This window comes from Silene latifolia, chromosome 6 (genome assembly GCF_048544455.1).
Source record: "Silene latifolia isolate original U9 population chromosome 6, ASM4854445v1, whole genome shotgun sequence".
Lineage (NCBI taxonomy): Eukaryota > Viridiplantae > Streptophyta > Magnoliopsida > Caryophyllales > Caryophyllaceae > Silene > Silene latifolia.
Genome location: NC_133531.1, coordinates 92,324,490 through 92,344,281, shown reverse-complemented (window position 1 = coordinate 92,344,281; position 19,792 = coordinate 92,324,490). Strand labels below are relative to the sequence as shown.

General features: G+C 37.4%; 1 protein-coding gene across 1 annotated transcript; it reads left to right on the top strand.

Moving 5' to 3' along the window:
- The first annotated feature begins 2,750 nt into the window (after positions 1-2,750).
- LOC141588345 (uncharacterized) lies at positions 2,751-5,455 on the top strand. Its single transcript, XM_074409792.1, has 4 exons — positions 2,751-3,436; positions 3,632-3,870; positions 4,546-4,918; positions 4,993-5,455. The coding sequence occupies exons 1-4, from the start codon at positions 2,751-2,753 to the stop codon at positions 5,453-5,455; spliced, it is 1,761 nt and encodes a 586-aa protein (XP_074265893.1).
- Positions 5,456-19,792: the final 14,337 nt, after the last annotated feature.

Genomic DNA, 19,792 nt, shown 5'->3' with positions numbered 1-19,792 from the left:
CATTGTAAGGAAGTACGAGTTTACCTTTAAAATTCCTTCACATCTGTACATGTCTACTGTATAGAAGTGGTTGCTTCACAGGTAATGTAAAAACAGCAACAACTGAAATGGAGCATAGTTATCGTAAAAGAGGCCGCCCAAGGAAGAACAGGACGTCAGACAACCCTAATTCCTCCAGCCCAAGCACCCTAACCCATAAAGCAGTCATTTCCGACAAAAAAACAAGTACGGTTATTCCACAAGTTTTTTCCCCTCCCCTCACAGGTACTTGTACCAATTTGCGCACATACTAAACATACCCTGCCAAACAGGTACCCTATCTGACATACCAGCGGACAACATGGCAATTGAACCAAGATTCCCCTTGGTAGCCGGTCAATCAACTCCGAACGCAAACCTCCCGCCTCCTACACAAACCGCTGGCAGCAACTCAGAAGCAGATGCAACAAACCCATCCAGCATTGTAAACAGTTCAAACAAAGGCAGTGATGAGACAGAATACATGTCACGTAAGAGAGGAGGTCCATGCATTGACCAACTCCAGCTGCTGCCAAACATGTTACCTGTGCTACTAAGACTGCGGGGGTTCCCAGCGCCCACGTAAACGAAACAGGTGAGATAAGTTATAATTCAATATGACTACCCGCACACGGAGTTCACAAAGCGTTTTAACATTAACTTGAAACCACAAAAAAGCAGGTGCCGCAGACCCAACCTCAGTGCCTACAACTCCGGGACCGCCTAAAGCATCTACCATGAATGAACCTGCAGGTACGCCCTTCTTTTCTGCCCCCGCCTTTTGTAGAAACCGTAACTGAAGAGAGGCATGCACTAAACGAGTTTTCTACCACTGCCTTAAATTAAACAGGCATCGCCCGCAGGGGTGTGATTCATCGCCAAATAGGCCGACCACGTAAGGCCAAACTACCAGGAAACCCACGTCAATTCCCAACAGACAGCATCTTGCAGACAACAGAACCTTTAAGCTGTGAAAACACCACACCAGGTATTACCTTCTCCAATAAGATTACTTACAAACTGCTCTACTGAACTACTGTATTTATAACATTAGTTTAAAATTATTTCTGGGAAACATTCAGGCCCCCCCAACTACAACTCCTGAGCGCACATCTCTGGAGAGCACAACCCCAACGGTCATCTTACCTACAAGTAAGCCCCACTTCACTTAACATTGAAACACCCAATTTCTTTAAGCATTGACGCATATACAAACTGCCTCCTACTCTACTGTAAGTAGAGAAAAACAGTTGAGCCACACGGAGTTCACAAAACATTTTAACATTAACTTTAAACCACAACAAAGCAGGTGCCGCAGAGCCAACCTCAGGGCCTATAACTCAGAAACCGCCTAAAGCATCTACCAGGAATAAACCTGCAGGTATGCCCTTCTTTTTTCCTCAGTCTTTCGTAAAAACTGTAACTGAAGAGAGGCATGCAGTAAACGTGTTTTCTACCAACGCGTTAAATTAAACGCATCGCTCGCAAGGCTGTGACTCATCGCCAAATAGGCCGACCACGCAAGGCCAAACTACCAGGAAACCTACGCCAATGCCCGACAGACAGCAGCGTGCAGACAACAGAACTAGGGATGTCAACTTCACCCGCACCCGATCAAAAACCGATCCATCCGATTTTAAAAGACGGATGAAAACCCGATTTAAATGGATGATGGATGGATGACGGATGGAACGGATGACGGATGGGTTGGATGATGAAATTTCACCCGCCATCCATCCATCACCCGATTTAATTACTTTTAATTTAATTTTTTTTAACATATAATACATTATTATGATACAAAATATTCAAAATTTCAAAATTTTCTACTCTCAAATATATATTTTGTGAAACTACCCATTAGAAAGTTAAACTAAAATAATTATCTAACATTTTTTTTGTATAAAATAAAAAATCATCACTTTTTGTAACTTGAAACTTATAAATACACAATATCCATTTATCACCCGATCCACCCGTTTCATCCATGGATGATGGATGGATGGATGACGGATGATAGGTTTCACGGATGACGGACGGGTTGGATGAGATTTTAAAAAGACGGATGGATGACGGATGAGGCTCCACCCGATCCGAACCCGATCCATTGACATCCCTAAACAGAACCTTTAAGCTGTGAAAACACCTCACCAGGTATTACCTTTTCCAATACGCTTACTTACAAATTGATCTACTGAACTAATGTATATATAACATTAGTTTAAAATTATTTCCGGTAAACATTCAGGCCCCTCAACTACAACCTCTGAGCACACATCTCTGGAGAGCACAACCCCAGCGGTCATCTTACCTACATGTAAGCCCCAATTCCTTTAAGCATTTACGCCTATATAAACTGCCTCCTACTCTACTGTAAGTAGAGAAAAACCGTGAAACGTAACCACCACGAAGAGCAAACGAAATACGCACTGTCTAAATTAATGCTGCAAAACCAACAGGAAAATATTTAACAACATGGAGCTTCGGTGGCCCTACCGAACTCTGTGAGTTTTGTGACGCCGTTGTCTGGAAGGAGGAATCCATAGGCGAGACCCCCAAAAAATGGCCGACCAAAATTCAATATATGTTGCCAAAAGGGGTAGGTAAAACTCACAATACTCAAAGAGCCTCCAAAATTATTAAAAGAATTACTAGATCCCTTGGGTGGCACACGTTCGGCCGAATTTAGAAGGCTTATCCGGTCGTACAACACTATATACGCATTCACATCCATGGGTGGCAGAGTCGACAACGCTATTAACAAAGGTGGTGCGCCTTACTGCTTCAGACTAGGCGGCCAAAACAACCATAATATCGGCTCACTCCTACCACCATTGGGGAAACAACCATGGTTCATGCAACTATACTTTCATGACACCGATAACGAACTAACCAACCGGGTGACATCCTTGAATGGGGAAGGCAAGAACAGCCTTCAACCGGAAATTGTGGAGGGCCTTTCCCAAATGATGTACGAGCACAACGAAATCGCAAAGGTATGCAAGATGGCCAGGGAGCGTATGGAAAACGAAGACCTAGAACATGTTCAACTACGTCTCAGGACAGCCCATAGCAAAGACGACCAACAGTTCAATCTCCCAACAGTGAACGAGTTTGCAACACTCATTATCGGGAATGGGGATACTGAAAAAGGGGCACGTGATATCGTAATCCAAGAACGTGTAAGAGGGCTGCAACGGATCTCAGAACTTCACCCGAAATTCACGGCAATGCAGTATCCCCTAATGTTTCCTTACGGTGAGGACGGCTATAGATTAGGCATAGAGCACTCAGATGCAGCCACAACAAGCAAAAAGAAAAGAAAAACTGTTACAATGCGGGAGTATTACTCTTATAGGTTCCAAGAACGGTGGAAAAATGGGAAACTTATTAACGGGATATGTGTTCTCTGTGGGAGGTTAAGACAGCAGTTTATGTGTGACGCATTTACGTGTGTTGAGGAGACTCGATTGGATTACGTCTGACACAACCAAAAAACAATTAGAAAATACTCCCTACGTGGCTTAACTAATGCTGTCGCCGCTGGTGAACTAACCCCTGCTTCACTTGGTCAACGCATTGTTCTTCCCCCATCTTATCCCAATTGTTTCAGAAACCTCTTCCAACTATACGAAGACGGACTGGCTATATGCCGATGGGCAGGCCCGCCAGATTTGTTCATCGATTTCACTTGCAACCCAAAATGGGATGAGATCTCTAAATTCCTAAAAGCCATCCCTGGCCAACGGCCTGAAGACCGTCCCGACATCCTTGGTAGAGTGTTCAAAATTAAGCTAGATGAACTCATTGTGGACTTGACCAAGAGAGCTTTGTTTGGTGAAACACTTGCAGGTATTACGTTAATCATCACTTATATTCAATATAACTTATGTTCAACACAATATACACCGTTGTACACGTGCACTGGAACTGTATCCCCAAAAATTACACCGCCGAAATATCTGACACTGTGAGCAGATGACATTTACGCTAAGCAATGTCTTTGTTCATATTAGGTGGTTAGTTATACACTAAAGTTCCACAAAAGTGGGGTACCACATGCGACAGTAGTCTTATTTCTGAAAAATGAATAAAAAGACAATGACCCACCAGTGTTTTCTAAATTTACCACTACCAGAAACACCACAAAATTCATTTGTTACCATCCTTTTTATTTCTCTTTCTACTTCTTTTAAAATTTGTTTAGGTTAATCCCGCTACCCATACCCACCAAAATAAATTGAATGCCTACATGCTAAATGTGATATTCTAAAAACTAAGGAAACCAAGTTATACAGTACTTTACAGGGTTGATACCACCGTATAGGTAGCAGCCACAATTTAAGCAAACTTTAAGCAGATCATATGTACCTTATTACTAACTTTGTCCATACCACTCAGTTATTTATACAGTGGAGTTCCAGAAAAGAGGGTTGCCGCATGCACACATTTGATTATTTTTGCGGCCTGAAAGTAAACAAACTGACCCGTCGGAGATAGATAAAATTATCAGCGCTGAATTACCAGATAAAGCACAAGATCCTACAGGATATAAAGCGGTCGTGCAATTCATGCTACATGGCCCTTGTGGAGAGGCAAAGACCAACTCACCCTATATGGTTGATGGCAAGTGCTTGAAGTACTATCCAAGAGATTTTTGCTCTCACACATCTGTCAGCGACGACGGCTACCCTGTATATCGTCGAAGAAAACATGGTAAAGAAGCGGAGAAGAACGATCACACTCTTGACAATAGATTTGTTGTCCCTCACAACATTGACCTATTAGTGAAATACCAAGCCCACTTGATGTGGAATGGTGTAACAAACATAGGTCAGTCAAATACCTATTCAAGTACATTTCCAAAGGGCCGGATATGGCACACGCAAGCCTGCATGAAGTACGTCCTCACATAAACGAAGGGAATGTAAATGAACAGATAGTTGATGAAATTGAAACATATCTTAAATGCAGATATGTGTCTGCTTCCGAAGCTTGCTGGAGGGTGTTCGCATTTGAAATACAATTCAAGCAACCGCCGGTACAGCGCCTATCTTATCACTTAGAATCCAAACAAGATATTTTCTTTGAAGATTCCGAGGCGCCAGATGACGTCCTAGAAAGAGTGGGGGATGCAAAAACCACCCTTACTGAATGGATGGCTACAAACCAAAAACATGAAGACGCACGCTCATTAACATACGCTGAGTTCCCGACTGAATGGGTTTGGGACAACAACGGTAAAGTATGGACAAGGCGGAAAAAGGGTTTCAAAATCGGAAGGATATACTTCGCTAACCCAAATTCTGGAGAGCCGTACTACTTACGTCTTCTACTAAACATTGTGAAGGGGCAAAATGTTTTGCAGATATCCGCACTGTGGACAAAATTGTTCACTCTACATATAAGTCAGCTTGCAATGCTCTTGGCCTATTAGACGGAGACGAGGAATGGCAAGTAGCCATCGTTGACAAACACGTGAACGAGATCATAGAGACCATACTCCATCCTCGCAATGAAAGGGGCCAAAGGACGTATGTGCTCAACCCCAATAACGTCTCTCAGAAGGCGAGGACCAGTGGGTGACAAAAGCTGATGAAACTGAACATACACTTCAGCATCTCCCAATAAATATACTATGGTTGATAGAAAATAGGAACCAATAAAGCCCGGCTCGGGAAACATCACCTCCACTACGTCACCAACGCTCTAACGGGCCATTGCAGAAATAAGAATCAACCTGGAAAATAAACAACAAATGAAAAGGAAACACAAAAAATATAAGATGAATACAACATGATGTGTATGGAATAAAATAGGTTATATATATATATATATATATATATATATATAGTAATAAGATCATCTAAGTCCACCTCTTACATTTGAGTCCATAAGTTCCCTTTACAGCCATTGGATGAGGAATATGGAGGGTTGAGATTGGAAGCAAAAAAAGGAGGATTAATGCCTAATAAAACACTCCCCCTCTCTACTTTACTAATCCACACTAATCAAATATTAATCCACTATATAACCTTTATTTTTCCACCAACTTCTCTCTCATTCACACAATTCACTTCTCTACTCCCTCTCTAAAACCCAAATTAATTCAAAACCCAAATAATACTCTCATCCTAACAAACCCAAATAATTCAAAATCTAAAAAATAAAAAAAATTCCCCCCATTTTCATCTCCCACCCACCCCCACCGGCCCTACTACCCTGACCCTCCATCCCTCACCACCCACCCACCCTCCATCCCCCCACAACCACAACACCCGCCCTCCCACCACTTCAGATCCGACCCCACGACCACGACCACCAACCACCAACCACTCACAGCCTCACCTCTCTCGCCCTCTCCACCTGACGGCAACCCACCACCACAACCACCACCGCACTTCCACCACCTCCTCTACTCACGCCCCTCATTACCACCTCCACGACTCATGCCTTCCTCCCGACGCCACCCTCCTCCTCCTCTGACGACACCGACAACACCAAACCCCACAGCCGCCACCTTCTCATCTCCTCCACCCACCATCTTCCCCTACTGCCGCATGTCACGCCGCCTCTTCTAACCCCAGATCCGGCCACCACCTTCCATATTTTTCTTTATCTTTGTCCCCTTCACCGCAGTTCGTTTTTATTTAAGATCTACTTGTTTTTTTTTTATAGTTTTAATGGTGGTAAAGTGGGGTAATTTAAGATTTCGAGTTCTTCATCTCGTTTTTCCAGATTTTGTGGGTATTTCGTTAGCTGGTCGTTGATGTTAGCTGGTTGTTGTTGTTTGTAGTTGATTTTTTTTTTTTTTAAATAGTGTGTTTGTCGACTGTCCACCACTTTGGTTGATATTATTATTGTTTTCTTTTCTTTTTTTTTTCCTTTTTTTTTTTCTTTTTTTTTTCTCCTTTATGATGTAGTTATTGTTTTTTTTTTCTTTCATACCCCTCCTTCTAAATTTGTTTTGTTACACATATTTTTTAAAAAAATTTCGTTTATAAATTTTTATTAGATCTTATTCATATTTTGTAAGATCTTTTTATTTTAGTCTTAGATCTAGTAAATAGATCTTATATTATTGTTACATTTTTCAAATTTTAGATTTTAGATCTATTTTTTGGTTTAGATTTACTTTTTTTTTCTCTTATACTCATTAAAGTTACACTTTTCTCCATTAAAGTTACACTTTTTTCTGCTAGAATAACACTTTTTGGGCTAAAATTACACTTTTTGTTGTTAGAATTACACTTTTTTCTGTTAAAATTACACTTTTTTTCTGTTAAAATTATATTTTTTTTTGCTAGAATAACACTTTTTTAGCTAAAATTACACTTTTTGTTGTTGTTAGAACTACACTTTTTTCTGTTAAAATTACACTTTTCTCCGCTAAAATTATACTTTTTTCTGTTAAAATTATTCTTTTTCCTGCTAGAATAACACTTTTTTTGCTAAAATTACACTTTTTGTTGTTAGAATTACACTTTTTTCTGTTAAAATTACACTTTTCTACATTAAAATTACATTTTTTTCTGTTAAAATTACACTTTTCTTCATTAAAATTACACTTTTTTCTGTTAAAATTATACTTTTTTCTGCTAGAATAACACTTTTTCTGCTAAAATTACACTTTTTGTTTTTGTTAGAATTACACTTTTTTCTGTTAAAATTACACTTTTCTCCGCTAAAATTACACTTTTTCTGCTAGAATTACACTTACTACTATTGGACTAATGTTACACTCTCCATGGACTTGGTCATATTCTCATATTCTCATTGGACTAATGTTACACTCTCAATGGACTAAAATTACATTCTCAGTGGACTGAAATTATACTTTTCTGGACTAAAATTACACTTTTCTGGACTAAAATTACATTCTCCTTGACTAAAAATAACAATCTCATTGGACTGAAATTACACTTACTTGGACTAAAATAACACTTTTTGTCATTAAAATAACACTCGTAAAATGCTAAATTACAATAACTTGTGATAAAATTACAAAAATTCAAAATATTATTCGTTAAAATCACTCGGAAAAGATTGAAGTTAAACTTGTGAAACGCAAAATTCTCGAAAATATTCCTTAAAATTACACTTTTTCCTGTTAGAATTACACTCGTAAAATTCTAAAATGTCGAAAACTTGTCTCGAAAAAAAAACGAAGAAAACGAAACAGTCGAAAACTTGTCTCGAAAAAAAAAACGAAAAAAACCGAAACATGAAAAATGTTAACAAAATTTTCATAAACTTTGAAGTATAAGACAAAATATGGTGTTAATTGTGTATGATAATGAATTAGTGAATGTATTATTAAAACTAGAGAGAGAAGTGAATTCATTAGTGTTAAGTGTGTTTTTTGCTTTCAATCTCAACCTTCCACCATGCATGATCCAAGGGTTGTGGGAGGGACTTATGGACTCAAAAAAAAAAAGGGACTTAGAAGAACTTTGCTCTATATATATATATATATATATATATATATATATATATATATATATAGAGAGAGAGAGAGAGAGAGAGTCAAGATCCGGTGCAAACGACCACTCGGCACAAACGGTGAGAACGAACTACACAGTAACATTGACATTACCTTTTCAACCAAAAAATATCAACACTGACACTACCAACCCCATTATTAACGCGATACACTACCCGTACCCCAAACCCAAATCTCCTTTATCTCCATCCACGACCACCACCAACAACCGCCGGCAATCACCACCTTGGATACATTGCGACCAACTACCACCACTAACAGCCACCGTCAAATAAACACCACCACCAGACGCCAGCTTCCGTATCTCTTCAACCCCAAACCACGTACCCCTTATCTCTCCCCAATCACGCCCCATCTGATGTCGTCGCAAGTGACAGCGATAAACAGCAACGTTGGCGAACACCATCGAGCATCCCGATGCAAAAAGTGATGGGGTTTAATTTAATATATGAATCCTTTATTAAGATAATGCCAGTATACCACACCCCCAACCTCTATTAAGCATCACATTAATCAACATGGCTGCCGCTGGAGCTCTGGTAAGCAACGTTTCATCGAAAATCACTATCGTCAACCGACCTTCAACAATCTCAGGCCCTATCGCACGCACCACTGGACAAATATTTATTCATCATCACAGTAGATTCCTCTTTCCAACCGTCATCAATTTGAGCTACAAATTCAAATTGAGCTACACGAAATTAATGTACCTCGTTTCTAAATTGATGTATCTCAAACCAATTTTAGTGTACCTACCAATTAATTTTGTGTATCTATGTTAAGATACATTTAATTAGTGGTTAGATACATCAAAAACTAGTGTACATACATTGAAATCAACAGGAAACCAACAAAGGGGAGGAAGCAAGGTAGTCGTCGCCGGCGACTTGCCATCTGCCATTTACCAATTCGACCAAAGATTCCCCCGTCTGATTTCGTCATCCTAGCATCACACAATCTCATCAACCACCATAAGTAGCGCGAGGAACCCCTTGACGTCGACGAAACCATCATAACTCGTGTCGATCGGTGGTTTTATCAATAACTCACCGGCATCGGAACAAACAGTCGTGTCGTTGTCGACAGGTGGCTTAGTGGTGATTAGTGGACCGCCCCCATGAGATTCTCCAGCAAGTACAGATCGGCAGACGGTGCATGAGGGGTCTGTTGGAATATGTGTCCTCCGACAATAATGCGATCACAACTGTTGATCATGATGATCACATGTTTAAGTCTCATTTTAAAGAATACAATTGGGAAGTATTTTTACTGTCAACTGGTCCACACATATCGGTAATGATTGGCTGACTAGAGTTTGACATTACTTTGTCGTGCGGCAGTGGTGATCGATTGATCCCCTAGGTCATACCTAAAGGATAATACTCTTAATTGATCATTTAATTAATCGTATAACGATACGAGTTAATTAAATTACTTAAAAATTGACGGACGATTTTGGAAGTAATATTTACGTATCTCATTATAATCTGATTAAATAAGATACAGTCTAAGTGGTCGAATTGTTTTATTACTTAGATGAAATTATTGTTTAAGGAAACAATTGCAATTGAATGAATAAATTATTATAAATACAAGATGTACTGTTGTGATTTATAATTGGTAAATTATTTTGGTACAAGTAATTGTGAATTACTAAGTCAATTTTGTATATGACGTATTTTTATTAATGCGTTGATTTTTAATATGTTAAAAATACATAACAATTTTACATGACATGTGACATGTGACAAATTGACAAATTGACAAAGATAAAATGGAATCCATTTTATCTCTATATGGACCGAAATATTGGGTGGTATTAACTATATATATTATGTTAATTGAGTTAGTGGAAAACATGATTATTTTTCCTAAGGCTAGGCATGCAAACCTAGTGCCTCTTGTGAAGAGCACCAAGCTCATGCATTGGCCATTTTCCCACCCTCCTACCCGGTTTCCCTTGTAAAGAGCCAAGGGTCTTTTGCTCAATATTTTTCATTATTCACTACATGCAAAAGTGTGTGAATTATTATTCATTCTAACATCATAAAAATATTTTTAGAGAGATAAAAATATTTCTTCGTTCTTCTTCTTCCTCTTGACCGAAATCCAAAGAGGACAAAAATATTTTTGGGTCATTTTATTTAAATTAATGTTATTCTAGTATTAATAATATTAATTTTATTAAGAGTATATCTTGGGTATTATTCCTTGGGAGGGATTCTACACTTGAATCCTAGTTCATCCATTAAGGAGAGCTCAAGAACAAGAGAGTAGGAGAACTCTCTTGTGCCCTTAAGATCCGAAAAGGCATTGTAAGAATGAAGATTTCTTCCTTATTATTTTTATTGTTTGCATGCATAAGATCAACATTTAATTTTATGACTAAATTAAATCATTACATAATATGAATATGTTGAGTATAGAGATCTATTTTTCTAACAAGCGGTATCATGAGCCTTGGTTGTTTGCATGCAAATCGGTTATAGTTTTTCCGAGTTATACGATTAACATATAAAACTTGTAAATTTGTGTTATTATGATATATCACAAAATAAATTTATGCATGTTAAAGTTTCTTGTCCTAAAATGTATTTAGGACATTTTGGTTATTTTATGGATTTGTATTGTTCATCTAATATTATAATGGCATTAAAAATGTGATTTTATGATTAAAATGTCATTTTCGGACTAAAATTAGCTAAACTTCGAATTTTCTAGTGATTTTTGGATATGTTATCACATGTTTTATTTTGAGACGACCTGTAATTTTTCATATTTTTTGGAGTTCTTATGCTCGAAATATGGTTTTTTCATGATAAAAATCGGATTTAGATGATAAATAGGTTAATATGAGATAAATTTCGAATCTGGTCATAGAAATTTAGTATGTTGTCACATGCAATTTTACAAGATGTGTGTAAAATAATAGGCTATATTAAAGTCTTTATGCATGATTTATGGATTTTTGATGAAAAATAGCATAAATAGTGACTTAATTAGTGAATAATTGCTAAAACATACTCCATGACTAAGGAAAAACGTCATATGTTGCACTTTATCACCCATTTCAGATCTAAAGTTGAAAAGTTGATGAATATAATTTTTCTCATGTTTTTATGATTATATTTGTTAAAACCGATAAACCGCAACATTGTTTTTCCGGATAAATTTCGAAATTTTAACCTAAGTTTTTGAACATTATGAGTGTCATGGTATTTTTCCAGAATGTTCATGAGTTTAAATTTCAAATTTTGAATTTATTTGAATTTTTGGTGATTTATTTGAAGTTTATAGCATTTTTATTGTAATTTTAAGTCCATTAATGAACAATTTTAAGAAATATGAGTTAATTATAGTCAAAAAATTAGTGAAGAATAATTTTGAGTCCTAAGAGATTAGGGTAATTAATTTGTGCATAAATATGAATTTATGTAATTTTTGTGATTATAAAACGTTGAATCACGCAAATCCGTAAAAACCGTGTAATATACGATATTGACTCCTTAAAGGCGATTTAGCATAAAATTGGGCATGTTCATACATATTATAATGCTGCATTTTATTTATGATAGTCATAATTTTTATTTTATGTAATTTTGAATTATGTAATTTTACTTAGTATGGCCTTAGTTTTTTAATTGGTATTACCCGAAATGTATGGGAATATCGATTCGGTTGTAATTTATTGTGATCTCGTATCACCGTTTTGTAATTTAATAGATTTATTTTATTTTAATTACAAATGTATAATAGGAAATTATGTAATTTGTTATGTAATTTATTTATTCCGGAGTTCCTTGAAGACGGTGTCATTCAAGAAGGCGATACATAAAGACGGTGTTACCTCGAGATGCGTGACATAACCGAAGTTCAAGGGACCAATGGAGTTGGTTTCCGAATATGTAATAGTTAAATAGTTTTTCTATTTTAGGAACGCCATACTAGGATTTATTTTTATGCATTGCATTTTATTTATATGTTGCATGCATCGCTAAATCGCCATAACTAAAACATGCATCATCTTCAATCGAGTTTATCGACCGTGTCAATTAAAATTATCGTAGTTCACCGCTTTAGTTCACTTAAAACGTGATAGATAATAAATTGACATGACCTCTCGCTAAAATAGTCAATTGAGACATAGCCTTACCAAAGAGTAGAAACCATGAAAACCTATTTCGTGAGGGAGTGCACTCGGCCACACCGGGGCACAAACCTTGTTATGTAGGGGAAGTGGGTGATAAATTTCTATCCACCGAATTCGTGTTGATGAGGGTTTCATCGGCCACACCGTGCCCAAGTTAATGTGGGTTTGGATCATGGACACATTTATTCAAAATTTGGATTGAACTCAACAAAGGTTTTTGATAAGGGTTTCATCGGCCACACCGTGCCCTTGTCGGATGTGTTTTGGGATAAAGATAAATGTTAATGTAATTTTATCGACCAAGAGTTCTAAAAGTAGAATCGATTTAAGCGTTAATCCACCGAGTTATATTGATAAGGGATTCATCGGCCACACCGTGCCCAAGTTAATATGAATTTGGGTCTTGGAATCATTTATAATAGTTGGGTAGAGGTCACTATATAAATGCTCATACCTTGTTTATTTACAAGTATGATATTAAAAGACAAATGTTAACATTTCCTTTTCCTCCATACTTGTAGTTCATTACAATGAATCCATCAAATGCGACCGCACCGATAACTTTTGAGTCATATCACAATGTTTTTGACGACGTTTGCTCCAACAATGATTTCGACACCACTAGAGAACTTCATTTTGGGATAGGTTCGGATGGAAACTTTAACTTCATCACTTCTTCTAGACCACCTACTACTACTAGATCTCGTGTGAGCCCGTCTCAGGAAGACTACCTCATACAATCTATAGGGTCTTTGTCTCTGGAAGATAAAGATGTCAAAACTAGTGGGAGCTCAAGCAATCAAGTTCTTGTTTCAAAGGGCAAAAAGTTCAAGAAGAACGGAAAGAAAGTCAAAAACTTCAAACAAGTTAATGATGAGTGCCATTATTGCTATGGCATGGGACATTGGCTAAGGAATTGTCCCGTATATTTGCGAAATATAAGGGAAGGAATCATCGTTCCAAAAGGTAAAATTCCTAAAGAAATTTATGTTATTGATATAAATTATACTTCCACTACGATATGGGTACTAGATACCGGTTGTGGTTCTCACCTTTGTAATCATTTACAGGGTTTAAGAGACGTGAAGAGGCTTAGCAAGGGAGATGTGGATCTACGCCTTGGAAATGGAGCTCGAGTAGCGGCCGAATCCAAAGGAACTTATGTATTAGCTTTGCCTAACGGATTTGAGTTGTATTTACATAATTGTTTTTATGTGCCTACACTCTCTAAAAACATTATTTCAATCGCCATGCTAGACATGGACGGTTTTTGTTTTGTCATTAAGAACAATCGTTGTACTATTTCAAGGAATGAATTGGTTATAGGCCAAGCTTCTTCCATAAATGGCATTTACATTTTAGAGACCTCAAATCCGACTAATGATATCTATAACATTCAATCAAAGAAACTCAAATCAAGTGACCCAAGTGAAGCGTTCATTTGGCATTGTCGATTAGGTCACATAAACGAGAATCGCATCAAAAGATTAATTTCGACTAATGTGATTACACCATTTGATTATCAATCATATGGTACATGCGAATATTGCCTACTTGGCAAAATGACTCGTAATCCTTTTAGTGGTAAAGGGACACGAGCTAGTGAACTATTGGGACTCATACACACCGATGCATGTGGACCGATGAGTATCACCGCTCGTGGTAATTATGACTACTTTATAACCTTCACCGATGACTTGAGTAGATATGGGTATATCTATTTGATAAATCATAAGAGTGAAGCGTTTGAGAAATTCAAAGAATTTCAAAACGAAGTAGAGAACCAATTGAACAAAAGGATTAAGGCACTACGATCCGATCGTGGTGGAGAATATCTTAGCCTTGAATTCGATTCACACTTGAAAGGTCGTGGTATTATATCACAACTTACTCCACCCGGAACACCACAGCTCAATGGTGTTGCCGAAAGGAGAAATCGAACCCTACTTGATATGGTTCGATCCATGATGAGTCAAACCGAGTTACCAAACTCGTTTTGGGGATTTGCGATTCAAACCGCAATAAGATCTTTGAATAATAGTCCCAGTAAGGCCACCGAAAAGACTCCATATGAGATGTGGACGGAAAGAGTTCCCAATATATCCTATATGAAGATTTGGGGATGTGATGCTTACGTCAAGGCAAAGACCGGCAACAAGCTTGCCCCAAAGTCCTAAAAATGCATCTTTGTAGGTTACCCCTTGACTTATCGAGGATACTACTTCTACAAACCTCAAGAGAACAAAGTGTTTGTGTCTTGCGAGGCTGTCTTCTTAGAAAGTCAATTTATTTCTAAGAGACAGAGTGGGAGAAATTTTGAACTTGATGAAGTTCAAGAGCCACAAACCGAGATAGAGACGCAAGAAGATGTTCCTTCGTCGTCTAACGCGGTTGTCTCTCCACCACTTAGAAGAACGGGCCGTGTTATTCGCCATCCCGATCGATATGTGGGACTTATCGAAGAAGATGGAACAATCGATGTGTTGCTTTTGGAAAGCGACGAGCCCGCCACCTACAAGTCCGCAATCTCTAGTCCTAATTCCTCCTTATGGCTTGAAGCCATGAAGTCCGAAATGGACTCTATGCATGAAAACCAAGTTTGGGACTTGGTAGATTTGCCTAAAGGGGCAAGACCTCTTCAATGCAAATGGATTTTCAAAGTCAAGAATGGCATAGAAGGACATGATGATGTCTACAAAGCTAGGCTAGTGGCAAAAGGATTTACCCAAGTCCAAGGTCTCCATTATGATGAGACCTTCGCCCCCGTAGCCATGCTAAGATCCATACGGATTTTGTTAGCGATTGCCGCATTTCATGATTATGAAGTATGGCAAATGGATGTCAAAACCGCTTTTCTAAATGGGCATTTAGAAGAGGAGGTGTGCATGATACAACCCGAAGGTTTTGTTGATTCTAAAAATCCTAACAAAGTGTGCAAGCTTAAGAGATCCATTTATGGTCTTAAGCAAGCATCTAGAAGTTGGAATCATCGATTCAATCATGTTATAAAGGAGAATGGTTTCACTCGAAGTGTTGAGGAACCATTTTTATACATGAAATTTAGTGGGAGCAATGTTGTGTTCCTAATCTTGTATGTCGATGACATACTACTCATTGGAAATAATATTCCAATGTTGTCTTCTGTTAAGAAGTGGTTAGGTAACCACTTCCAAATGAAGGATTTAGGAGAAGCACAACGCATATTAGGTATCCGGATCCATAGAGATAGATCCAAGAGGATATTGGCACTAAGTCAAGAATCTTATGTTGATAAGATTCTTCGACGGTTCAGCATGGATAAATCAAAAAGGGGTTTGGTACCTATGGTAACTGGGACTATATTGAGCAAGACTCAATCTCCCTCCGAACCCCATGATGTTGAACGCATGAAGACGATCCCTTATGCTTCCGTTGTTGGATCAATCATGTACGCCATGATATGCACACGTCCTGATGTCTCGTATGCCTTGAGTATGACGAGTAGATATCAAGGAAATCCAGGGGAGAGTCACTGGATAGCCGTCAAGAACATCCTTAAGTACTTGAGAAGAACTAAGGATTCTATCTTAGTGTTTGGAGGAGACACCGAACTTCGTGTTAATGGTTACACGGACTCAAGTTTCCAAACGGATAGAGATGACATGAAATCATAAGCTGGTTTCGTTTTCATGCTCAATGGTGGTGCCGTTAGCTGGAGAAGCTTCAAGGAAGCTGTGACCGCGGATTCAACAACGGAGGCTAAGTACATTGCAGCATCAGAAGCTGCCAAGGAAGCTGTATGGATCAGGCAATTCACGGAAGGTCTAAGATTAGTACCTACCGCCAATGATCCCATCACTCTCTATTGTGATAATAGTGGGACGATCTTCCAAGCTAAGGAGCCAAAGTCTAGTAATAGATCTAGACATGTACTTAGAAAATATCATGTAATAAGAGATTTCATTGAAAGAAAGGAAATTGCGATTTGTAAGGTTGGGACGGATGACAACATAGCCGATCCGCTCACCAAGCCCTTATCGCAGGCCAAGCATGATGGACATGTTACGTCCATGGGACTTAAACGTGTACCAAGTTTATGTTAGATTTTGAAATGAAATAAAAGTGTTGTTTTTGTTCATGTTCATAATTGAATTTGTCTTTTATCTTTAATTTATACATTGTTACATCCAAACGGGTTGTAGTGACAATTGAACCCCGTTAAAGTGAACACGGATTAACATAGTATTTGCCCATAGTCACTTGTATGAGGTGACGTCTCGAAGTGACTAGAGTGTGATGTGATTTATGGCAAGTTCAAGTGCCATAGAGTCATGTGAGATGACTAGTCGATCACATAGGCAAGCTGTTAGGAACATTTTGTCGGGCCTTATGACCGCTTATAGAGTTCTGGCAAATTTATATAGCCCGGTCGTGGCGAGAGCTACTATAGTATTCAAATGAGTCGATTCTTTTTACTAAAGACTATTCACCTAAGATGGCACAGTTTCAGATTAACTTTGATTTGTGTTACTACAACCTTCGTAAATGGGGTCAAATGGGCATATTTTGGGTTATGATGGTTGTGGCTAGTCGAAGGGAATGAGTGCGATAGGAATTGTCCACCCCTAGTCAGGGTTATAACAATATCTCAGGGCCACTCGAGGAGTAATGAACTGGAAATCCGTGGCCACGCTCGGAATGAATCCATGGTGGATAAATCCGGTCAATCAGTTATTCTTCAGATCGAGGAAACCACTCTCGATATGATCACTTGAAAGTACGACCTGAAAGACACCTTGCATTGAGTGGGAGATAGTAATAGGACAAGAGAATTGGTGACGCACACTTTTCGAGGACAAGTGGGAGATTGTTGGAATATGTGTCCTCCGACAATAATGCGATCACAACTGTTGATCATGATGATCACATGTTTAAGTCTCATTTTAAAGAATACAATTGGGAAGTATTTTTATCACAATCGGTCCACACATATCGGTAATGATTGGCTGACTAGAGTTTGACATTACTATCGTGCGACGGTGGTGATCAGTTGATCCCCTAGGTCATACCTAAAGGATAATACTCTTAATTGATCATTTAATTAATCGTATAACGATACGAGTTAATTAAATTACTTAAAAATTGACGGACGATTTTGGAAGTAATATTTACGTATCTCATTATAATCTGATTAAATAAGATACGGTCTAAGTGGTCGAATTGTTTTATTACTTAGATGAAATTATTGTTTAAGGAAACAATTGCAATTGAATGAATAAATTATTATAAATACAAGATGTACTGTTGTGATTTATAATTGGTAAATTATTTTGGTACAAGTAATTGTGAATTACTAAGTCAATTTTGTATATGACGTATTTTTATTAATGCGTTGATTTTTAATATGTTAAAAATACATAACAATTTTACATGACATGTGACATGTGACAAATTGACAAATTGACAAAGATAAAATGGAATCCATTTTATCTCTATATGGACCGAAATATTGGGTGGTATTAACTATATATATTATGTTAATTGAGTTAGTGGAAAACATGATTATTTTTCCTAAGGCTAGGCATGCAAACCTAGTGCCTCTTGTGAAGAGCACCAAGCTCATGCATTGGCCATTTTCCCACCCTCCTACCCGGTTTCCCTTGTAAAGAGCCAAGGGTATTTTGCTCAATATTTTTCATTATTCACTACATGCAAAAGTGTGTGAATTATTATTCATTCTAACATCATAAAAATATTTTTAGAGAGATAAAAATATTTCTTCCTTCTTCTTCCTCCTCTTGACCGAAATCCAAAGAGGACAAAAATATTTTTGGGTCATTTTATTTAAATTAATGTTATTCTAGTATTAATAATATTAATTTTATTAAGAGTATATCTTGGGTATTATTCCTTGGGAGGGATTCTACACTTGAATCCTAGTTCATCCATTAAGGAGAGCTCAAGAACAAGAGAGTAGGAGAACTCTCTTGTGCCCTTAAGATCCGAAAAAGCATTGTAAGAATGAAGATCTCTTCCTTATTATTTTTATTGTTTGCATGCATAAGATCAACATTTAATTTTATGACTAAATTAAATCATTACATAATATGAATATGTTGAGTATAGAGATCTAGTTTTCTAACAGGGTCACCGACGTTGCCGTCATTGTTGGTGGGCTGGAAAGTAAGATCATTGGTGGTGGTGGTGGTGGTCTTTAATCAGGGATGAGGAGGAGAAAATGTAAGGTTGGAGTTTGATTTTGGGGGCATTACACTTACACGTGAGTTCATTAAGTTTGTTCAATTAATTTGTTCTCACTGTGGATATACGGAGTACTTTTTTTATGGGTAGTACCGTAGTACGTTCTCACTTTTTGCACCGAATAATAGTTTGCACCGGATCCTAAATAGGGGTGGGATCCGGTGAGAACGACCATTCAATGAGAACGGTGAGAACGCACTAGACACATTAGAATATATATAAAAGGAGCACTTTTTTTCTTTTTTCTTTTTTTTTCTATTTTTTTTATCAAATCTCATATACACTTTTAATTAAAGTAGATACACTTTTTTTTACCAAAATTCTATATACGCATTTTAAGAATGTAGATACATTTTTTTTTTTTTTATCAAATCTTATATACACTTTTAACTAGAGTAGGTACACTTTTTACCAAAATTCTATATACAAATCTTAAGAACGTAGATACACTTTTTTTTTTTTTTTTTTTTTTACCAAATCTTAGATACACTTTAGACACTCCTAGGTACGTTTTTTTCAAGAATTCTAGATACACTTTATAACAATACAGATACATTTTTTTCCGTTTTTTTACAACTACTAGATACATTAAAATACATGTCAGATACGTTTTTTTTTTTTTTTTACCAAATCGTGGATACACTTTAGACACTCCTAGGTACGCTTTTTTCAAGAATTTTAAATATACTTTATAACAATACAGATATATTTTTTTTTCCTTTTTTTACAGCTACTAGATACATTAAAATACATGTCAGATACGCCTTTTTTTTGGGTAAATCCAGATACACTTTACAATATTATACATTTATACGTACCTTATTTACATAAATTCTATACACACTTTATGACGATGTAGATACACTAAAATGTGATCTAGA